The sequence below is a fragment of the Hippopotamus amphibius genome, chromosome 7, assembly GCF_030028045.1.
Source record: "Hippopotamus amphibius kiboko isolate mHipAmp2 chromosome 7, mHipAmp2.hap2, whole genome shotgun sequence".
Lineage (NCBI taxonomy): Eukaryota > Metazoa > Chordata > Mammalia > Artiodactyla > Hippopotamidae > Hippopotamus > Hippopotamus amphibius.
In genome coordinates this window covers 86,055,325-86,080,331 of record NC_080192.1, presented here as the reverse complement: position 1 = coordinate 86,080,331, position 25,007 = coordinate 86,055,325, and the positions used below count along the sequence as shown (strand labels likewise).

At 40.4% G+C, this 25,007-nt stretch overlaps 1 protein-coding gene across 1 annotated transcript in view; it reads right to left on the bottom strand.

The window, feature by feature from the left end:
- Nucleotides 1-25,007, bottom strand: part of SLC4A5 (solute carrier family 4 member 5) — a 92,948-nt gene that overhangs the window by 67,576 nt on the left and 365 nt on the right. Inside the window, exons 2-3 of the mRNA XM_057741229.1 lie at nt 12,887-12,967; nt 7,560-7,730 (exon numbers count right to left, since the gene is read on the bottom strand). Coding sequence (XP_057597212.1) covers nt 7,560-7,730; nt 12,887-12,965 — 250 coding nt within the window. The 5' untranslated portion in view covers nt 12,966-12,967. The remainder of the gene's footprint in view (nt 1-7,559; nt 7,731-12,886; nt 12,968-25,007) is intronic.

Sequence of the window (25,007 nt, the reverse complement as noted above, 5' to 3'; positions counted from 1 at the left end):
CCTAATCTCCTGGGTTCAGTTCAACAAGTGCTTACTGAATACTTAGAATGTGCCAAGGTTGATTAGAGGTCATGAGTGGCTGCTGCTCCAAGGAGCTCTGGAGCCTGAATTCTCTAAGCCTCAGAGCCGGGAGAGAGCGGAGCCATGGTTGAGTCCAAACGCCTCACTTCGCAGATGAGAAATCTGAGACCTAGTTTATAGCACAGAGGCCCCACCAGGCCCCAGGTTAGGGGAGCCTAGCAGACAGGAGTCTGCTGACACCCTCACCCCACACTGCCCGATGGCTCCCTCACTAGTCTTCATGCCTGAGGCTCAAGGATCAAGTGCGCCCACTTTAAAGCGGACAGTATAGCAGCAGAGGGCCAGGGCTGTGTTTAGGTGCAGGGCCCCGGCAGATGCCACCACCGAGGAGTTTCTGCTTTGGTTAGCTCCTTGGCAGGGCAGGGCAGTGAGGAGATGGGCCCCTCCAAGGGTCCTAGGCTCTACAGTTCGTACTGCACTGTGGCTGAAGTCGGCCCATTTCCTCCTGAGTGCCACTGGGCAGACCCTGCACGCCACACTGAGTCAGGGGCTGTGGGTGACCTTGAAATCCCAGAGGAACACCCAAAGAGAGATCACCTAGGACGCCAGAGTTTTCTCCTTACTCGTGTGGTGCTTTAAGAGCCCAGACCTGGGTTCAGCTCCCGAATCTGGTAATTACTAGCAGTGGGATCTTGGTAAGGCATTAAGCCATCTGAGCCTTAGTTTATCCATCTATAAAGTGGGGATAATCACACCTGCTTTACTGGATTGTGGTGTCCATTAAATGAGATGATATAGGTGACGTGGTTGGCACAGTGCTTGGCATATGCCAGTTACCCAGTAAATATCGCTATGATTGATGTTGCCAAAAGGTCTGACACGTTCCTCCCTAATAACAGCTCTTTTAAACTTTTCAAGGGCTCAATCCTTTTTGGCTTCCAAACACCCATGCTCCTCCCACGCTTACCCCACCCACTCCACCCAGAGGCCCCTCACGTCCCTCAGGTCCACAGAAGTGTACTGCTAGGTGCTGGCTTCCTGCTTCAGGGTCTCAGTGCCATCTCTAATGCACTGTGGGGGCGGGCCCCGCACGCAAGTTAATCTGCAAGTGAGAAAGGCCCCAGATAATAGCTCACAGCAAGAGTCACATAGGGATGACCCAACTGGAGGAAGGGACTCAACCAAGTAGTTTCTGGAAGAAGGAGGAGCAAGCTTCAGGAAGTACATGAAAAGAAGCAAACAGAATCGTGCTTTTACTGGGGGCGTTGGGGAGGGGGCAGGGGGCACCTATCCAATCATTAGTTGAGCAAAGCACAGAATCATCGTGTGGACTGCAACCTGCAAGTCTCCAACTCCTAGAAGACTCAGGAGGCTTTTAGGACCGTCAGGATGAGGACCTGGACCTGGGGTCCTCAGCTCTGAGTCCTTTCAGGGGTGCTCTCAGCTCACAGCATAGGCACACAATAAATGTTTGCTAGGTGAATTTCACTGCTTAATGCTCATGAGTATATCAGCTGCGACCAGCCTCAGCAAGAACAAGGAAATGGAGCTAGGTAGGGGACCAAGCTCAAGTACTGGGTAGTGGGAGAGACAGAAACTGAGAGCTCCAAAGTCACGCTTGCCGTCATTTGAGGTGGTCTTCAAGAGGGGACTGGAAGGCCCCAAGTCCTAGTTTCATGGACAGTAAGGTTTTTTTTTTTTTTTTTTCCCTAGAAAGCAGTCCATAAACTCAAAATGTACTCTCTGGGAAGGAAAAGGAGAGACTCTGCAGACTTGCAGTGTTTATGGGAATCCGTCTTGTCGTCAGTAGGTTTGGGGTTGTCTATCGGCCCATACAGTCCCTCACCCAAAAGATGAGTCTCTGGTGGCCGTGTTTGTGGAATGCTTGACCTGTACTCCTCTGCCATGGTTAATTGGACCAGGAAGAGTTAATTGGACACCTGACTCAAGCCTGGAAATTTTGAATTCGGTTTCTGAGATAGCTGGGTGTTTCCTGATGGTTTCTGAGAGAAGGAGCATGTACACTGGAAGCTGAGGTCACAGAGAGGCAAAAAAGGCTACAGAGAGAGGGGAATAAAGCAGATTCACAGGGCAAGCAGGGGGAAGGCCGTGAGTCCCAGAGGAGGACTGAGAGGGTGCTCGTCCTCCTGCTGAGCCTGGTTGGTTTTTCTTTTGGGGACTGTGAGAAACTCCTTTATTCTTGTAGCATAAACTCTCTCTCTCCCTCCCTTATGCCCTCCTTGCCCAAGACAGCTCAAGTAGGTTTCTGTTACTTGTGATCAAATTACCTTCTTAATCATGGGTCTCCCTTATACGAAATTCTAAGGTATGGAGATTTTCTTCTGTTACCTTCTCAAAAACTGCAAATGTAAGCATTATAAAAGAATGTTAAGTCTAGCTAAAGGGTTAGACTTACAAGAGATGATCTTTGAGTTTAGTTCAACACATTGTGTGTCTTTAGCTGTGCAAAAATGGGTGGTGAGTAAGCTGGGCAGAGGGAAACTGATGCAGCTGGAAAGCGAGGGGAGTGAGTATGTGCTGAGAGGGAGGGGAGACACTGGTGGGATGGCTGAAAACTGAGGAGCAGGACATGTAACGGGACTGGGGAGGGGGAGTGGGGGTGAGGTGGGAGTTGCCAAAAATATGGTAGGAGGCTGAAACTGCAGAGAAAAGTGGCCATTAGGAAATTTCCGGTGACCAGGGGATTTTAGAGAAAGGGAATATCTAGTATCTCACTTTAAAAATTGTGTATCTCTGGGGCTTCCTAGGTGGCGCAGTGGTTGAGAATCCGCCTGCCAATGCAGGGGACACGGGTTCGATCCCTGCTCCAGGAGGATCCCACATGCCGCGGAGCAACTAAGCCTGTGAGTCACAACTATTGAGCCCATGTGCTGCAACTACTGAAGCCCAAGCACCTAGAGCCATGCTCCACAACAAGAGAAGCCACGGCAATGAGGAGCCCGCACACCACTACAAAGAGTAGCCCCCACTCACCGCAACTAAAAAGAAAGCCCATGCACAGCAAAAAAGACCCAACACAGACCATAAAATAAATAAATAAATTAATTAATTAATTTTAAAAAATTGTGTATCTCTGCATGGTAAAACTGCTCCATGGTTCTGAACCTCACGAAATGCTGCAGCTCACTTATATATGGTATGTGACCAATCTGGGGGAGACCAAAGGAGGACTGAACCTCATGCCTGAGCTGGAGCTGGCCTGGAGGTGAGGGCAGAGAACACGTATAGAAAGTGAGACTGTGAGCCCAGCAGGCAGGACTTGGAGCTAGAGTGAAACCGAGGCTGGAAGCCTCTGGAAATTCACAGACATTTAGGCAGAGGTGAGGACACTAACTCTCAAGGAATAAGGTAAATCCAGCTAACATACAGGTTAAGATACCTTTATTAGAACTTTCGTTGGTTCACTTGCAACTTGAGCTTTCAACCCTAATTTCCCCTCAAGGTCTTAAGGTCACTAATTCAGGATTCTCTTCCCATAGGGGTTTTTGTTTGTTTGAATGCTGGGTGTGTTGATAATTCCAGGAAATCCAGGTTTTAAGATGTCAAGGGCAAGAAGAGAGAGGAGTAAATACAGGCTTCCTTTGGGAATTTTAAAAATTTGCCTTCCTGTCTGCCCAGCTTCCCCCCTCCACACAGACACACACACAGGGGTGGCAGGGGGGTGGGGTGCACGAAAAACCTAGAATGATGTTCTTTCCTCCTTTCCTTCCTCCTGTCCCCCTTTCTCTCTTCTCCTCTCTTCACCACTGTTTCCCAGAAACAAGTTGGTAAAGTAGACAGAGGAAACCACCTCATTTGAAAGCTTCAGACTCTAAAAGAAATCCAACTGTCTTTGCTCCTGTGTTGGAAACACAGCCTGTCTCAGGAGCTCCTTAGAGGAGGAGATGCTTTAGAGATAAATTTGTCTTCTGTCCCAACCGTTGCTCTTTCCTCAACAGAAATGGGAAAGAAAGACCACATGAAATCTATCTTTGGTCCTAAAGCCTTGGAATCCTATGAGGCTCAAACACCTGGCTAGAAAACAGCCTTTCTCTCCCTTACTGCTCATCTTGGGGTGGTTTTGATCTTTTAGTGACCCTAGAGTTGTTCAGCACTTGACAAGTAGAAGAAGACCTTAATACCTTTCTACACTCCTCCCACCAGAAGCATCTCATAAGCTTCCCAGTACCAATGAGGGCAGCCAAACCAGAGGTCCACTAGTAAAGGAAAACGATTTGGGCTTCTTCCTTTTCAATTGGGTTAACATAGATCAACTGATATAACATATGTCAAGTGCCTGTCATGCACCATGCACCATGTGAAGTACTTCGTGTCTGTTTATATTTCATCTAGGAGCTCACAACTTAGTGTGACCAACATCCCAGTTTGCTTTGGACTGACCAGTTTTAGCACTGACAGTACTACATCCCTTGTCCTGGGAAAGCCCTCCATCCCAGGCAAACGGAAACCATTGGTCACCCTACAACAGTCTTTCACTCTACAGATGAAGGCATTGAGAGCCCAGAAAATGCATTTTTTCCAGGGAAGGAAGCATGGCTCTTGCCGAGTCTCACCACAGTTTGATGGTTCTATTCCCTACATGTGCTATTCTAGAGTCAAAATTGATGGGTTGCTAAGTACCAACTTCCTAAATTCTATTCATATTGGAGGAGGGGGTGGTAAGGAGAGGGGATGAACAATCCAACTGCTATGGCACACTATGGCATAACTACCACCTACCTATCCCTTTCATCATAAGGCAATTTGGCTGCTTGAAAGGATGTAATTCTCAGCCCATGTCAAACATGGTGACTGACCAGTGATGACTTACAAAGGACAGTAGTGTAGTGGAAGGGACACACAGGTTTTAGAGTCTACAGACTTGTTTTCAAATTCTAGCTTCACCGATTACCGCTGTATCACACTACATCTCTTTGAGCCCTGATTTCCCAATCTGAAGATGGGGATGATAATATGTCCTTTTTATTAATACTATACATTTAGTTAACAAAATTATAATGAAGTACCATTTCATGGCACAAATCTCCTTCACGTACACTATGTTGTTGGATTCTTGTCATTGTTTTGTGAGACGGGAACTAAAGGAGTCACCTGTCAACCCTTCATCTGCACAGCTTTACTCTCAGGTCTAGCTATGTCCAGCCACCCTGCCTGGCCTGGACACCCCCCCACCCCACCCCACCCGATTCTGCATGATTCCCCTCTTCTGTAGAGGTAGGTGCCACTTGGACTTTGTGGCCAGCTGGACCACCTGCCTGGGTTGTCTGAATGTTTCCACAGAATAGACAGGACACTCAGAGAGGAAAAACACATGTGGTCAGTTGCCCTACAGCAAAGAAAAGTGTCAGATTCAGGCAGTTATCTAAGATGATGCTGTAAAATTATTTGGGTGCTGTTTTGTTTTCCCCTCCTCAGGTCACTGTCACTGACCCAGGGATGTGGTGGATCAGGGTTTATATTTGCATCACATACACAATGCCCTGTTTGGTTTGGAAGAAGTGAAGGACTGAGGGGTGAACCTCTACCACCCCTAAGAGAATGGCGGGAACAAACTCAGCCCCCACGGGCTACAGAAAATTGGCTGCAGCTGTTGACTTTGCTAGCAGGCTTTGTGGCTCCCTTAAATCAGCATGTCTGGAACTGGATTCTGGAAAGTATTCTTAGGGGTAGGTGGGTTCTGTTAGAATTTTTAAATTTCATGTTTCTGTTTTGATGATAATCTTAAAAAGATTTCTTTCATTAGATATAAGGGCAACCTTTTCTGTTGTTATAATTCAAAATTGTAAGATATTTTTATGGAATAAAACCCTAATTAAGATCTTATTTCTCAAACTGGGATTTTTATGGTCCCCTGGGGCTCTACAAATGTACAAGTGCATTTTCATGGGTTCACAATAATTTATTTTCCCTTTAAAGGGGGTTCTTACTTTACTCCAGCTTGAAAGACATGGCCTGAAATTTCCCGTCCTCCTAGGCCCTGCCATTCTCTCCCCTGTTCCGCAGCCAGGCCATGTGATGTGCATGGGAATAGCAGGCTGTGAAGGGAATCAACTGAATGTGCGAATGTACCAAAGGATTCTCCATTCTCTTCCCTTTGGTCTCCAGTTAAAACCAGTGTCCCCTTACCTCAACCAGAAACCACCAAAACAACATAAAATCCATGATTCATGACCACTTCTGTGATGCACCATGGTGCATCAGTATATACCATTTATTAGACCTCCTTCAAATTTTGATCAGAAAGCACCAACCAGCTCTAACCCACTTTCCTCTTCCCTGACTCAGGAAGGACCCAGCAGACTCAACTTTCAAAGGCTGACTTCACCCCTGAATGAGGTGGGGTGACAGGAGAATGCCCCAGAGAGTGAGCGGGAGGCACCCACATCCAAAATGGGGAGCAAGCCCTCCCACCAGGCTTGCCCGCCTTTGTGTCTCTGGTATGCCTACCCCCGAGCATGCATGTGTGCACACGCCTGTGCGTGCCTGTTTGTGTGTCTGTGTGTACACGCGTACTTTAATCAAAGCTTATCTCTTACACTAGGCACCTCCAAAGGACTCCCTGTTAAGCCCTCTCTCACATAGGCACATTTTCTCTGGAAACGTCACAGGCTGCAGCAGACTTGGTGCCAATGACAGCAGTTGTCCAGGGCAGTGCGGGGTTGGGGGTGACTCAGATGGCCTTCTCAGGCGTGTGTGTCAGGTCCCCTACAGGCATGTTAAGAGGCTGTTACTGTCTCTGACATCCCTTTGAAGGTTGAGATGGTAAAATAACTCATTTTGCCTTGCGCAAGACAGTGGAGCGATACAGTAGACACCAACTAGATACCATTTGTTATGCAGATGTGGGATATGCTGCTGCTGAAATCATGTCCCTAGAAACAGTGAGGGCTCAAAAGGATAAAATGTCACAGTTGTGCTCTAGTCTTTTCAGTCCTAAGATTGATACTTTTCTTCCCCCTAAGAAGGAACAAAAGACTGATTTTTAACCAGGCCAGAACTGATTTCCTCAGCAGCCGAGGAAAGCCTCAGGGGCTCTGTTGACCTGGGAGAAAGGCTCCAGGACTCTGCAAGCTGGTGTGCAGGGTGCCCAGATAATTCCAGACCATTCCTTCAAGCTCAGGTGAAGAGAGAGGGAGGAGGTAATGCAACAAGGAATTCGGTTTACTGAGCACAACACCTGGCGCCACTCATGTTTGTTACTGGCTCTTCGGGCAACGGCTGCGTGGCCCCTAGGAATTTGGAAACAGGAAATAATTCTGAGAATTAAACCATGACATCAAAGCAGAATGGATCAGAGCGGAGGTCTCAAGGTCACCAGAGAGGTACAGGGGCTCAGCCTGACTAAAAGCGTCCCTGAGCAGGGAGGCTGGTCTGCCTTGGCAGCAGAGCAGAGGGGCCTGACAGACCTGAGCCACTTGGGGCGTTCCTCATACTCGCCAGAGTATCCCCTGCCCTGCCCTGCCCCGTCGGGACCTCCCGGCAGATGGCTCCCCACTCTGCTCCCCTTAAGAACTCACGGGTCCTGCTGATGTGATCCATGCTGCTGCGGGTACTGGCCAGCCCCTGCTGCGGCTTGTCTGGCCGCAAGCCCCAGGGGACCTTCTGCAGGCCTGAAAGATGTCCCTTCTGGTCTCTTTTCCTGTGAGGGTAACTGGGGACTGAAAGCCCAATGTGGATGGAACGGCAGTCTGCAGGGACAGAATGAAAGAGAGGGTAGGCAGAGTTACTGAAAATTGGCATTTCTCCTTGGTATCCTCCAGTTACAAAGAGCTGAGGTCATCGAAGAAGACATGGGATTCCTGCACGGGGCCACTGGGCTTGACAGAATTCCAATTCTGAACCAGCTCAGCAGCTGCTGGAAGGGAGACCCTTGGCCCTATCGTGAGAATTCTGTCAGAATGAGCAGAACTCCCATCTCCCCATCCTTGCCAGTTCAGAGCAGCAATGACCACATGTGGTTTATGACACATGGTCCAGGAGAGAGGCCCTCGGTGGGTCACAGATTTAGTCCAAAATGCCAAGCCCCGGCTTCGATTGTTAAGGGAAAACCACATGCATTTCCATTTTTACTAACAACCAAGGACTATGTGAACTACTATTCATCAGAGAAGTGAGTTATTAAGGATTTCTCAAAGCTTATTTTGTAAACTAGAATTTTCAAGAACTAGAGCTACCAAGAACCCTAATTCAGAATTCCACTAAGAAGCCTGACTGCTATGTAAATCAGCTACTAAGTCTGTGTGCACAGAGGCAGTTAGAATTCCCATGGATCTCAGGAAGGACGTTCTGCTACCAGTTTCTCATCCGTACTGTCTTGAGTTGCTCAACAATTTTAAAAGTAATTAATAGCTTTTTTAGTACAATTTTAGATTTACAGAATAATTGAGCAGATAGTACATTAAGTTCCATGCATCCGACCATACCCCCACCTCCATAAAGTTTCCCCTATTATTTTTTAACTTAGGATACGATTGACATATAATATTGTCTTAATTTAAGGGGTACAACATAATGATTTGATATATATATATCAGCAAAATGACTACCACAATAAGTTCAGTTAACATCCACCATCACACATAGTTACAAATTTTTTTCTTGTGATGAGAACTTTCAAGATGTAATCTCTTAGCAACTTTCAAGTATACAATACAGTATTGTTAACTATAGTCACCGTGTTGTACATTCCATCCCCATTTATCTTATAACTGAAAGTTTGTGCCTTTTGACCACTTTCACCCAATTTCCCACCTCCCACCCCCCGCCTCTGGTAACCGCCAACCTGTTCTCTGTTTCCATGTGTCTGGATTTTTAGATTCTATATATAAGTGAGATCATACAGTGTTTGTCTCTGACTTATTTCACTTAGCATGATGCCTTCAAGGTCCATTCATGTTGCAAATGGCAAAATTTCTTTCTTTTTTATGGCTGAATAATATTCATGTGTATATCACACTTTCTTTAACCATTCAACTGCTGATGGACATTTAAGTTGTTTCCATGTCTTGACAGTTATAAATAATACTGCAATGAACATGAGAGTACATGTATATTTTCAAGATAATGATTTCATTTCCCTTGGGTATATACCCAGAAGTGGAATTGTGGACCACACAGTAGTTCTGTTACTAATTTTTTGAGAAATCTGCATACTGTTTTCCACAGTGTCTGCACCAATTTGCATTCCCACAAACAGTGCCCAATGGTTTCCTTTTCTCCATATCCTTGCCAACATTTGTTATCCCTTGTCTTAGATGGTAGTCATTCTAGCAGTTTTGAGGTAATATCTTATTGTGGTTTTAATTTGAATTTCCTTGATAATTAATGATGTTGAGCACATTTTCATGTATCTGTTGGCCATTCGTATGTCTTCTTTGGAAAAATTTCTATTCAGTTCCTCTTCCCATTTTTAAATTGTATTGTCTGGTTTTTTGGTGTTGTTGTTGTTGTTTGTTGGCTTTTTGCTATTGAGTTGTATGAGTTCTTTATATATTTTGGATATTAACCTATCATCAGATATGTGATTTGCAAATATTTTCTCCCATTCCATAGGTTGCCTTTTCATTTTGTTGATAGTTTCCTTTGCTGGGTAGAAGCTTTTTAGCTTGATGTAGCTTAATTTGTTTTTTATTTTGTTGCCTTTGCTTTTGATGTCAAATTTTAAAAATTCATTGCCAAGACTGATATCAAGGAGCTTACCCCTTATGTTTTCTTCTAAGAGTTTTAAGGTTTCAGGTCCTACATTCAAGTCTTCAATCCATTTTGAGCTGATTTTTCTGTATGGTGTAAGATAGGGGTCTAGTTTCACTCTTTTGCATGCGACTGTCTAATTTTCCCAACATCATTTATTGAAGAGACTATCCTTTCCCCATTGTATATTTGGCTCCTTTGTTGTAAATTAATTGACTATATATGTGTGAGTTTATTTGGGGGCTCTCTAGTCTGTTCCATTGGTCTATATGTCTGTAATGCCAATACTATACTGTTTTTATACTATAGCTTTGTAATATAGTTTGAAATCAAGACATGTGAACTTTGAGCTTTGTTCTTCTTTGTCAAGATTGCTTTGGTTATTCAGGGTCCTTTGTGGTTTCCTATGAATTTCTGGATTGTTTTTCATATTTCCGTGAAAAAAAATATTGAAATTTTGATTGGGATTCCATTGACTCTGTAGATTGTTTTGGCTAATATGGACATTTTAGCAATGTTAATTATTCCAATCCATGAACATGAAACATCCTTCCATGTATTTGTATTGTCTTCAGTTTCTTCCATCAGTGCCTTACAGTTTTCAGTGCACAGATCTTTTATCTCCTCAGTTAAATTTATTCCTAGGTATTTTGTTCTTCTTGATGCAATTGTAAATGGAATTGTTTTCTTAATTTCTCTTTTTGAAAGTTCATTGTTAGTGTATAGAAATGCAACTGATTTTTGTATACTGATTTTGTATCTTGCAATTTTATTTTATTTTTTCAGATTTGGAATTTAGATTTTTTAAGGACTTTTATTGAGATATAATTGACATATAATAAACTGCATATATTTAAAGTGCATAATGTGATTTTTTTCTTAAATCCTGCAATTTTAATTAAATTTTTTTTTCAGTTCTAACAGTTTTTTGGTGGGATTTTTAGGGTTTTCTATTTATAATATCGTGCCATCTGCAAATAGAGACAGTTTTACTTTTGCCTTTCCAATTTAAAATTTTCTTCTTCTTGCCTTTTATTTCTTTTTCTTACCTAATTGCTCTGGCTAGGACTTCCAGTACTATTTTGAAAAAAAGTGGCAAGAGTGGGCATCTTTGTTTTGTTCCTGATCTTAGAGGAAAAGCCTTCAGCTTTTCATTGTTGAGTATGATGTTAGCTATGGGCTTGTCAGATATGGCCTTTATTATATTGAGGTACATTCCCTCTATATGCAGTTTGCTGAGTGTTTTTCTTTTAAATCATGAATGGATATTGAATTTTGTCAAATGCTTTTCCTGAATCTATTGAGATAGTCATATAATTTTTATTCTTCATTTCATTAATGTGGTGCATCACATTGATTATTTGTGGTAAAAATTTTCCCTAGGGCTGGTCAACAACTATTGATCATTATGACTATTTTTGAAGCCCAAGAATAGCAACTAAAATTTGAAAGTCTATAGCATACCGTGAAATTAGATTTTGTGTTCTCACATCAAGATCTACATTAACTTTGGGGTGGGGGGCTTGGGATTTTTTGTTTGTTTGTTTTTTGGGATGTTTGTTTGTTTTTCTTTTTCTTTTTTTTTCCCCTGGAAGAGAGGGCTGCCTCTTGGCTCAAACTCATGAAATTGAGATACTAGATGCCCAGGCATCGTTGACTTCATATATCATCCTGAAGCCACATGAAGCTGAACCTTGAAGAAGCATGTCTAAGCCTTTTAGAGATAGTTGAGTGTCCACTCTGGTGAGCAGATTCTGTGTGAGAATGCACTCTGGCTGGTGCATTCCTAGGCACTGGAGAGTAAGGTTATGTGGACATCAGTGTCCAAATCTCTTTAGAACCCCAGCTCACCCCACCTCATCCTACTGTTTGCTTTTCTCAACCCTCAGTCTTTCTTGAGTGTAATGAGAAATTTGAGGTAGATATTTTTATGAAGAGCAGCCTTACTTCCTAGTGAACCAGTATCAGAATGACTGGTGCTTCTCCTTCCTTCTCTCCCCTACTCTGAGACTGAGCAAGCTGTAATTTGAGGCAAGCCATGGACACCAATATTTAGAGGTAAGTAGGTCTATTCTACAGGTTTAGCATACTTGGTTCTTTCAATGATGAGTCCCTATTCTCCACCCTTATGGCTAGGAATGGAAATAAGAAGAAGCAGATGTATCAGAAAGCCCTCTACCTAAGAGTTAGCTGCCCTGGGTGTTCCCTGGCTTGTTCTTCACCTGCTGTATGGCCATGCGCATCTGCCTCTCTGGGACTCAGTATTCTCACCAATAGTGCAGACATAAAAATTCTTTCTCTACTGGCTAGGTATGTTTTTTGAGAAGATAGAATGGAATGGTGAATGGAAACATGATTATGAGAATTGTGAGGGGCTATACAAACAAAGAGCATCCTTTTTAAAGAAATCAGGGGATGGCTGTCAAGGAAATATTTTCTTTCTGTCCTGGATCTAACTTGTCTCATTTTCTCCACTATAACCATCAGACTGTAGCTGTTTAGCTGGTGAACTGCAGGGAATCACTAGCCCACCCTCAGCTTCTTTCTTAGCTCTGCAGGACCTCTCCTCTCACTGTGAACATCTTGTAGTTTGGCTCAGGACAGTGCCAGCTCCTCACTGCATTCTTCTCCATCAACAGCCCCAGAGTGGCTCTACAAGTTCCTTAGCTGAGGGAGCATCCAGCTGGATAGGAAGATTACTGTCTCCCTCCAAAAGGGCTGGGGAAGTGCCTCTTCATAAACTCTATGGCTGCTTTTCTGTAGAATGTAGGATACTTAGGGTCTCAGAGGATACCCATTCAGTACCCTCTTTCACTGGTTTTAACTGAGCTGCCATTTTTAGAATCTATAAAATGTCGCTATTTGGCATTTGGTATGATGTGTAGAGCTTGTAAAATTTTGTGAGTTTAATTTTGTGTTAGGGAAGCTATGCCGTAATCTTAGCAAAGTACCAGTTACCTGTCTCCAACCTGATTACGTAGTCCCTTTAAGACATGGTTAAGGCTGGTCCCACTAGATTTAGAGGAGAACAGTGGATAGGTCAGGGAAAGGGACCAACTCTCTGTTTTCCCCAGCTGGAAGGGCTGTTATAAGGCTATCCGAGGAATTCCCAGACCCTCTGAGAATTTGCACCAAGTTCTCAAGATGACCTTACCTTCCTCATCCTGACCTCGCCTCCTGTAGTTAGCAGGGTCCAGCTTCCCTACCCCAGCCTTTTCCTCCTCCACCTTCATAACTATAAAGTAAAAGATGAACACAGCCTCAAAATGTATACGACACAATAATGTAGAATTTCAAGGAGAAATGGTCAAATCCATACTCAATAGTCGAAGACCTTAGTGCAGACAAAAAAAATTAAGACAACATATAAACAAATTGAGGAAGCTCAAATATATATACATTGGGGCGATTTTATATATATATACACACATATATATATATACACACATATATATATATACACACTAGGTGCATGAAAACCTTCATGTACTAGGCCTCAGGAAAGCCTTAGTAAATTTTAAAGAATCTGTATCATACTTCTATAATAACAAATCAAAAAACAAAAAACCCCAAAACTATACATATTATCTGTGGGTTCTGCATCCATGAATTCCACTAACCATGAACCAAAAATATTAAAAAAAAAAAATTCCAGAAAGTTCCAAAAAGCAAAACTTGAATCTGCCATATATCGGTAACTATTTACATAACATTTACAATGTATTTACAACTTTTTACATAGTATTTACATTGTTAGGTATTATAAATAATCTATAGATGATTTAAAGCATACAGGAAGAGGTGCCTTGGTTTATATGCAAATACTATGCCATTTCATATAAGGGACTTCAGCATGGCAGATTTTGGTATGGAGGGAGTGATCCTAGAACAAATCCCCCACAGATACTGAGGAATTACTGTATATATAAATAAATATATACATATATTTATAAATATGTATGTAATAAATATATATACATATATTTAGAAACAAAAAATAATTTGTAATGATGGGTTTAATAGGAAATCACAATGGAAATTATTACATATTTAGAAGTCAACAATTACAACTTGAAACTTGTGGGATATAACATACTTAGAGTGAGAAAAAAGGAAGACAGGAAAGAAAGAGGGAGGGAGAGAGGAAAGTAGAAGGAAAATAAATTTGATAAATATTTAACTAAAGAACTTAGAAAAAAACAAGAGAGAAAAGAAAGTAGAAGAATGTAAATATAAAAGATGAAAGCAAAAAATAATGAAATAGAAAACAATTGAGCATACAGATGGATAATAAATCTAAAGGCAATTATTTGAAAAGATTATTAAAATAGGCAAACCATGCAAGACTAATCAAGTAGAAAAGAGAATATTCATAAGTAAACAACATTGGAGTGAAAACAGATGTAACTAAAAATACAGTAGAGAATTTAAAAATTATAAGTAAATGCCATGAAAAACTTCATACTAATACATTTTAACTTAGATAATAATAACAGCTACTGTTGCAATGTGCCAGGCACTATTTTAAATGCTCTGCTCTGCATGTATGACTTACTTGAATCTTTGCTATGAGATAAGTAACATTGTTGTTCCCATTTTACAGATGAGGAAATTGAGGCACAAAGAACTTAACTGATGCTCAAATGGGGTAACAGCAATTCAAACCCACACTGTCTGTTTCTGCAACTATAGCTCTTAGTCACAAAGCTAATAAACACATACTTGATTAGAAAAATAATAGAAATGATCAAACAACTTTAAAGAATTAGAAACCCTGAATTAACCAATAACCATTAATTGAAATGATTATGGGAAAGGCATCACAACGAGTCACATATTGATAATTATTGAAGCTGTTTTGTAGATACAAAAGAATCATCATATTATTTTTTCTATTTTTATTAAGTTTGAAAATTTTCTGTAAAGAAAAATAAACACCAGAAGCAGATAGTTTTTTTTTTAATGTTTTATCTGAAACTTCAAGTATTACATAGTCTCTAACTTATACAAAATTGTTCTCAAAAGTAGAGAAAGGGGAGTTGGAGGCAATCATTACATCTTGAAAACCAGGATAGAGGATGGGGCTGAAAACAGGAGATTCGGTTGAAAATCTTCACAAGGTCTAAGTTAAACCCTCGGACCTCTGTCCTAGTTCAGTCTCCTAGAACGGCTCCCCTACCCAAGAAGATGGAAAGGTTAACTCAGAAGGCCCTTGGATAGCTGAGAACGAGAAGGTGTCATTTCACTATGGGCAAAAATGATTTAATTAAAGATAGTTAACCACTCAGCCCTCTGACTACTTGACTCCTGGAATTCTAATGAAGCTTACACACTCCAGGCAGGAGATTGGAGGACTTAAAGATTCTGACATTTTGGAGATCTCCAACAAAATGGTGAGGGCTCTACCCTATTGCCCACCTTGAGTCTATCATTCAAGAAGTCCAGGCTGTCATACAGCTGTTTAGCAGCTTCACTCCAAATTATGATGGTTAGCAGAATCACCAGAATGACACAGACCAAAACAAACAGGAAAAGACAAAGTCCAAGTATACAGGAGCACTGCAAGCAGCCAAAGAACCACTTAAAAACCGTATAATTAATATCTTCAAGTGGACTAGAAAAAAATATTGTATCCATGACAAAAAAAAAAAGCAGAGTGCTATAAACCTGGAACTTTTAAAAATAAGAAAGAACTCTTGGAAATTAAAGATATGTTAGAAGAAAATTTTCAGAGTCGGAAGAGTTGGAACATAAAGTTGAAAAAAATACATCGGATAATAAAGCACAAATACAATGAAAAATTTTAGGAAAAAGACAAGGAAATCAGGGGATCAATCCAGGGCTTCCAAAATCAAAGTTGTAGGAGTTTCTGAAACAGGAATCAGGAAAAATGGTAGGGAGAAAATTATTAAGAAAATGACATGAGAACACTTCCCAAACTAAAGGACTTGAATTTCCTGATTGAAAAGGCCTGTTGAAAGCTCAGAAAAATAATTTTTTTAAGAAATTTACTCCAAGTCACATCATCATGAAGTTTTAGAATATTACATATAAAGAGAAGACCTTAAAAGCTCCCAGAAGAAGAAAATAATTCACCTTCAAAGAATCCACAATGAAAACTGGCATTGATTTTTGAATAGCCACAATGGAAGCTATAAGATAAGGGAGTCATGCCTTCAAAACCAAGAAAAAAATTATTTCCAATCTAGAATCCCAGTCCTAACTAAGCTATCAATGAAATGTGAGAGTAGAATAAGGGCATTTTTCAGACATGAAATGTTTCAAAAATTTACTTCCTATGCACCTTTTCTCAGGAAGTGATTGAAGCAAGATGAAGGAGCATCCAAGAAAGGACTATGGCATCTGGGAAATGGGATTCATGACAAAAGATTGGCACAGGTAGGTCCCAGGAGGGGAGCTGTGCAGCAGTCCAGGGATCAACAGGTGCATCTTAGATCAGGCACTGGACAGAACATCTCCAAGAAAAACCTAAAACTGATCAATTATCTGCATGTATTTGACAATTTTAAGAGGATACCAAGATTCTATCAAGAACAAAGAGTTGTAGGGACTTCCCTGGTGGTGCAGTGGTTAAGAATCTGCCTGCCAATGCAGAGGACATGGGTTTGATCCCTGGTCTGGGAAGATCCCACATGCCCTGAAGCAACTAAGCCCGTGTGCCACAACTACTGAGCTGCACTCTAGAGCCCACAAACCACAACTACTGAAGCCCATGTGCCACAATTACTGAAGATCACTCACCTAGAGCCCATGCTCCACAACAAGAAAAGCCACTGCAGTGAGAAGCCTGTGCGCCACAACGAACAGTAGCCCCTGCTCGCCACAACTAGAGAAAGCCTGCATACAGCAATGAAGACCCAACGCAGCCAAAAATAAACAAACTTAAAAATATATATATATAAAAATAAAAATAAAAATAAAAAGAATAGAGTTGTAGAAAGGAAAAGCAATCATGGTACACTATGCAAGTCAACTGTGAACAATATTTATACAAGCATAATAAATAAAAATAAATGTTAATTTTACCAAAAATTATGATATAAGCAGAATTGGTTTTCTACTAATATGCACCAGTATGGCTTCTGTTTGTGACTGGTATCCATTCTTAACAGTTGGGTATTCGTTTTGATTGGTTAGTGTTGGTGATATATTGGTTGTGAAATATTTTGAACGTCCCCACTGGATATAGCTATTTGGGGATGATGGGGAAACAAGGGGGTGATGTGCACAGAGATATGTGTGTGGAGGACCCTGCCAGCTACCTGCCTGATATCCGTCCCCTCTTCCGCTCTTATTTTGTTCAGGGCAGCAATGTGGCCCTGAAAATAATCATTTCCCCCAGATGACCTTCAGCAATCCCTCTCTAAAGAGATATAGGTGAAAGAAACTGGAGAAAGATTCCCTTCCTGAATAAAGCCTCTGCAAAAGAAACCCCCTTAATTTTTCCTTCTTCTTCCTCCCTTCCTGAATAGGGTTGCCAGATTTGGCAAATAAAAATACAGTTTGTCTAATTAAATATGAATTTCACATACACAATAAATAATTTTTAGTATAAGTATACCCCATGCACTATTTGAGACATACTTATACTAAAAAACTATTCACTGTTTATCTGAAATTCAAATTTAACTGGGCAAATTGTATTTTATCTGGTAAACTGCATTATATCTGGCAAATTATATTTTATCCTTATATCCGGAGCCTGGAAAATGATGCCTAGAAGTGCAGCAGCCATTTTGTCATCATGGGAGCGAAGGCCGTATGCTGACTATGGATACAAGGGGATGAAGGAATCTGTGTCCGTAACATCTTCACTGAGCCACTTTACCAGCACTGGGCAGCCCACACTTGGACTTCTTGTTATGGCAAACAACTAAGCCACTAACTTTACAGTTAGCTTTTCTGTTACTCAAAATCACACCTGAATCAAAAGACCCTGGGACAGTAAGTATTTACTGGAGAAATAAGGTTGGGTTCTGCTAGTAAGGAAAAGGGGGAGAATGGACACTGAATACTCATCCAGCAGCGTTTGCTACACTTTCCAACATTCGTTCCTTCCTCTTCTTGCCTGTTTATAGAACCCCATTTTGCTCAGGTATAGACACAGGACCCTTGATTGTTATACATACCTTCCCCAACCCCAGGCATAAATTGTGATCTGTCTAAACCATTCATGGTAATCTTATGGCCCTGGCCAGTAACTGATCTTAGGAGTAGTCATGTGACCCTACCAAGCCAATGAGATTTAATGGAAGCCTACTGGGTAGGGTTTCCAGGAAAACTTTTATTTTCCTAATAAAAAGTGACAGAACAGACTTGAGGACATGGGGTTGGGAGGGGGTGAAGGGGAAGCTGGGACAAAGTAAGACTAAGAAGCATTGACATATATACACTACCAACTGTAAAATAGATAGGTAGTAGGAAGTTGCTGCATAACATAGGGAGGTAAACTCGGTGATGGGTGATGCCTTAGAGGGCCAGGACAGGGAAGGTGGGAGGGAGTCACAGGAGGGAGGGGATATGGGGATATATGTATAAATACAGCTGATTCACTTTGGTGTACCTCAAAAACGGGCACAAGAGTGTAAAGCAATTATATTCCAATAAAGAGCTTAAAAAAAAAAGTGACAGACACAGTTGGAATGCATGTTTTGCCCTTTACCCTCCCCCTTTTTCTTCACAGACCCTGGATATGAGACTTCGAGATGAAGCAGTCATCTTGCAACTATGATGTGATAGGTATGAAGACCAAAGTCACAGGCTAAGGACAAAGCAGAAGGCCAGAATAAATTTGGGATCCTGATAAAATCACTGAGCTCTAGACTGTTTATCTCTGGGCTTCCTGTTACGTGAAAAGAAAAAAATCTACCTAGTATATTTAAACTACTAGCCAAGTTTTATGTTACTTTTAGCTGAAGGTCTTCCTAACTGATACATAATGGAATGGCATAGGGAATTTAAATGAATGAACTAGATCTCTACATATCACATGTATAAATCTCAATAACATAATGAATGAAAAAGCAAGTTATAAAAAGATACAAACAAAATGAAATTATTTATATAAAACTTTAAAACACAAAAAACTATCAATATTATTTATTGCTACATTTATAAGTAATAAAAGCATAAAATCTTGCAGGGGAATGAGACACACTTACTTCAGTTAGTACTGAAGGGGACAGGTAAGGTTTAATGGTGATGTATCTTTGATATGTTTAATGGATAGATATAGATGTGGAGCAAATATGATAAAATGTTAACATCTGCTAATTCTGAGCAGTGATGTATGAATATCTATCATTCTACAGGTTTGAAATATTTTATTATTAAAATTTTAGTTTTTAAATAAATAAGATAAATAATAAATAAGATCATTCCCCAACACTGTGACATAGTAGTCTCAAATAAAATGGGTCAACTGAGTACTCTACGCAAAGAATGATTGGGAAGGAAAATCCTCACACTTTGATATCTCATTATGAAGTTTTAGAATATTAAGTGTGAAGAAAAGAAAAATTCTAAAAACTTTCAAAGAAACAGGAACAGGTCACCTACAAATGAATAAAAATCAGACTATTAGAAGACTGCTCTTCAGCAATTTAGACAAGAGAAGAGAAACCAATGCCTTCAAAATTCTGTGGGAGAATGTTTTCCAGCCTAGCATTCTCTACTCACCCAAACCACCAGTCAAGAGTGAGGGTAGAAGACATTTTTTGACATTCAAAAAAAAATTTCACTTCTCTCTCATAACTTCTTAGGAAGTTATGTAAGTATATTATATTACTTCCATGAACAACAAAGGGGAAGACAATGGGATCCAGGAGAGATGGTTCGAACCAGAAGAATAATGAAGGAGGTTCCCTGGACAACGGCTGTAATATAGCCCTAGAGAGTAATCAGTCCTCAAAATAGCTAAAAATGAGGTTTCAGAAGGAATCACCAAGGAAAAGATGAAATTCAAGAGATTTGATACACTCCTTAAGAATTTGGAACAACTAAGGAAGTGACAAAGACAGAAAGTGCAAAGAAAAAGAAAGGCAATTAGAAACACTAGGGGAAAATTAAAACCGCATGAAATAAAATGTGATTATGGTATATACATGATCATAAGAGTATAAACACTTATTTTTGAATTAACTAAAAACAGCAGTGATATATCTACATTGGAAGGCTAAAGAAGAGGAGATGGGTGTGGTGTACAATAGTTAAATATCCACCTGTCGGTGGCTGATATCTAACGATAACTAGTAGGAGATTTATTATTATTGATACTAGAGGGGTGTAGGTAACCAACAAAAAAACCTAAGAGAATCCCAAGTGAGAGATCAAGATGGCAGGTAGGAGGACACTGGGCTCCCCTTCTCCCATGAACACATTAAAATACAACTATACAAAAAAAAAAAAAGAAAGTACAACTATACAGGAACTTCTCTGGTGGTCCAGTAAAGATTATGTGCTTCCACTGCAGGGGGCAAGGATTCAATCCCTGTCAGGGAACTAAGATCCTACATGCTCTGCGGTGATGGGGAAAAAAGCACCACAAAAAACAAACAAACAAACAAAAACACCTACAACTATATATAGAGTGAATCTCACTGAACGCTACCTGGGGACTAGGAAAACAGTTCTTCTACAGACAAGTTGTAAAGAAAGATCCACATGGAGTCTGGTTGGAAGGGAGGAGAAGCAATCTGCTCTAGACCTGCACACCTGAAAGGAGTGAAGCTAGCTCCTAGGCAGAGACCACCATTGCTGAGGCACACATCCCTTTGCACACTTAGGAGGGTGCAGGGCCATCCCAGTGGTATGGCACTAATTCCTCCAGCCCCAACCCAGCCTATAACCAAAGTGTGCACACTGGGAAAAGAGTGAAACCATCACAGAAGTGCAGCCCCAAGCCCTCGGATTCCAGCCACGCTTTCAGTGAAGTCCACCACACATGGAAGAAACAACTCCCTCAGGGTTCCTGTTTGAGCATAGGATAAGTCATGGCTTCAGTCAGTCTCTGGCTTTAGCCCCTCCCACTCCATCCCTGCCTCCCACCAAGGCTGTGGCTGCCAGCATACCTTGGGGGAGGATACTGCCCATGTTCACTTCAGATCCAGCTCTCCCACCAAAGCCACTGAACACACACAGACTACACAGGGAGCTCCTACACAATGAGATGACTTCAAGACCAGGATAGGTAACTGTTCACCTAATTTCATAGAGACAGAGAAAAATAAACAATATGAGAATACAGAAGATTGTGTTTCAAATGAAAGAATAATAATAAAAAAAAAAAACAAGAAAAAACCCTAATGAAACAGAGATAAATAATTTACTGATAGAGAATTCAAAGCAACAGGAATAAAAATGCTACATGAACTGGGGGGAAAATAGATGAATACAGTGAGAATATTAACAAAGAACTAGAAAATATAAAAAAGAACCAGGAAGAGCTGAAGAATACAATAACTGAAATGAAAAATACACTAAAGGGAATCAGCAGTAGACTAGGTGATACAGGAAAACAAATAAGCGATCTGGAAGATAAAATAATGGAAATCACCCAATCAGAGAAGCAAAAAGGAAAACAAATTTTTAAAAATGAGGATAGTTTAAGGGACCTCTGGAACAGCAGCAAGCATACTACTATTCACATTAAAGGAGTCCCACAAGAAGAGAAAGAGAAAAAGGTTGAACATGTTCTTCATGAAATTATGGCTGAAAACTTCCTGAACCTGAAGAAGGAAGCAGATATCCAGGTACAGAAATCACAGAGTCCCAAACAAGGTAAACACAAAGAGACCCACGCCAAGACATATCATAAATAAAATGGCAAAAGTTAAAGAGAGAATTCTAAAGGCCACAAGAAAAAAAGGAGTCACATACAAGAGAATCCCCAAGGGACTTCACTGGTGGTGCAGTGGTTCAGAATACACCTGCCAATGCAGAGGACACTGGTTCAATCCCTGGTCCGGGAAGATCTCACATGCCACGGAACAACTAAGCCTGTGTGCCACAACCACTGAGCCTGTGCTCTAGAGCCCATGAGCCACAGCTACTGAAGCCCGCGTGCCGAGAGCCTGTGCTCTGCAACAAGAGAAGCCACCACAATGAGAAGCTTGTGCACCACAACAAAGAGTAGCCCCCGCTCACTGCAACTAGAAAAATCCCATGCACAGCAACGAAGACCCAATGGAGCCAAAAATAAGATTAATTAATTAATTAATTTAAAAAGAAATAGAAAAACAAATATGGTATATTAACACATGTATGTGGAATCTAGGAAAATGGTACAGATGAACCTATTTGCAGGGCAGAAATAGAGACACACCTAGAAAATGGACATGTGGACAAAGAGTGGAAGGGGTGATGGGAGGAACTGGGAGGTTTAGATTGACATATATACACTACCATGTGTAAAATAGATAGCTAGTGGGAACCTGCTGTATAGCATAGGGAGCTCAGCTTGGTGCTCTGTGATGAACTAGATGGGTGGGATGGGGGTGGGGTGGGAGGAAGGTCCAAGAGGGAGGGGATATATGTATATATACAGCTGATTCACTTCATTGTACAGCAGAAACTAACACAACATTGTAAAGCAATTAGATTCCAATTTAAAAAAAGATAAAAGGATAGAAATTATATGAAGAATCTTTTCTGACCACAATAGCATGAAACTAGAAATCAATTACAGGAAGAAAAATGGGAAAAACACAAACACATGGAGACTAAACAACATGCTGTTAAAAACCCAATGGATCAACAAAGAAATCAAAGAAGAAATTAGAAGATACCTTGAGATATATGAAAATAAAAAATACAACTTTCTGAAATCTATGGCACGCAGCAAAAGCAGTTCTAAGAGGGAAGCTTCTAGTGGTACAGGCATACCTCAAGAAACAAGAAAAATCTCAAATAAACAACTTAACCTACCAAATAAAGGGATTAGAAAAAGATGAACAGAGTCCCAAGTCAGAAGAAGGAAGGAAATAATAAAGATCAGAGAGAAAATAAATAAAATAGAGACCCACCCCTGAAAGAGAGAGAGAGAGAGAAGAAGGAAGGAGGGAGGGAGGGAGGGAAGGAAGGAAGGAAGGAAGGAAAGAAGGAAGGAAAGAAAAGATCAATGAAACCAAGAGCTGATTTTGTAAAAAGATAAAATTGATGAGCCTTTTAGCAAGCCTTATTAAGAAAAAAGAAAGAAACCAAATAAGAAATGAATGATAAAAAATTACAACCAACATCACAGAAATACAATCATAAGAGAATACTAGGAACAGTTAAATGCCAACAAACTGGACAACCCAGAAGAAATGAATAAAACCCTAGAAACATACAATCTTCCAAGACTGAATCAGGAAGAAATAGATAATCTGAATACACTGGTTACTAGTACTGAAAAGGAATCAGTGGGGAATTCCCTGGCTGTCCAGTGGTTAGGGCTCTGCACTTACGTTGCAGGGAGAACAGGTTCGATCTCTGGTCAGGGAACTAAAATCCCATATGCTGTGTGGCACAGCCAAAGAAAAGAAATGGAATCAGTAATCAAAAAAATTACCAACAAACAAAAATCCAGGACTGGATGGCTTCACAAGGAAATTCTACTAAACGTATAAAGAAGAGTTATTACCTATCCTTGTCAAACAGTTACAAAAAAATTAAAGAGGAAGGAACACTCCCAAATTCATTCTGAGGCCAAAATTATCCTGATACCAAAATCAGACTAAATACTAAAAAAAGGCAATATTCCTAACGAATATAGTTTCAAAAATCCTCAACATAACATTAGTAAATTGAATTCAACAATATATAAAAATGATCATACACCATGATCAAGTGGGATTTATTCCATGGATATAAGAATGGTTCAATATCCACAAATCAATCAATGTGATACACCACATTAACAAAACAAAGGATAAAAATCACATGATCATATCCATAGATGCAGAAAAAGTATTTGATAAAATTTAACACCTATTCATGACAAAACTCTCAGCAAAGGGAATAAATCGCTACATAATAAAGGCCATTTATGACAAACCCACAGCTATCATACTCAATGATGAAAAACTGAAAGCTTTTCCTCTAAAATGAGGAATAAGACAAGGATGCCCACTCTCAGCATTTCTATTTAACATAATATTAGATATCCTAGTCACAACAATCAGGCACGAGAAAGAAAGAAAAGGAATCCAAATTAGAAAGGAAGAAGTAAAACTTTCACTATTTGCAGATGACATGACTATGTATAGAAAAACCTAAAGTCTCCACCAAAAAACTATTAGAACTAATAAATAAATTCAGTAAAGTTGCAGGATACAAGATCAGCATACAGATCTGTTGTTTTTCTATACACTAATAACATCAAAAAGAGAAAGCAAGAAAATCCCATTTACAATTGGATCGAAAAGAATAAAATACCTAGGAATAAACTTAACCAAGGAAGTGAAAGACCTGTACTCTGAAAACTATAAGACACTGATGAAGGAAATAGAATATGATACAAACAAATGGAAAGATATCCCTGTTCTTGGATTGGAAAGATTAATATTGTTAAAATGTCCATACTACCCAAAGCAACCTACAGATTTAATGCAATCCCCATCAAAATACCCATGACATTTTTCACAGAACTAGAACAACTAATCCTAAAACTTGTATGAAACCACAAAGGACTCCGAATAGCCAAAGCAATCTTGAGAAAACAGAACAAAGCTGGAGGTATCATGCTCCCTGACTTCAGGCTGCAAAGCCACAGTAAGCAAAACAGTATGGCACTGGCACAAAAACAGACACACAGATCAATGGAACAGAATAGAGAGCCCAGAAATAAACCTGCACATTTAAGGCCAATTAATCTACAACAAAGGAGGCAAAAATATACAATGGGGGAAAGACAGTCTCCTTAGTATTTGGTGTTAGGAAAACTGCACAGCTACATGTAAAAAAGTGAAATCAGAAAATTTTCTCATACCGCATAAAAAAATAAACTCAAAAATGGATTGAAGATCTAAATGTAAGACCAGAAACCATAAAAATCCTAGAAGAAAACATGGGCAGTATACTTTCTGACCTAAGTCTTAGGAATATTTTTTAGGCTTTGTCTCCGCAGGCAAGAGAAAAAAAGCAAAAATAAACAACTGGGACTGCATCAAACTTAAAAGCTTTTGCACAGTAAAGGAAACCATCAACAAAAAGAAAAGACAACCTACTGAATAGGAGAAGATATCTGCAAATGATATGTCTGATAAGGAGTTAAT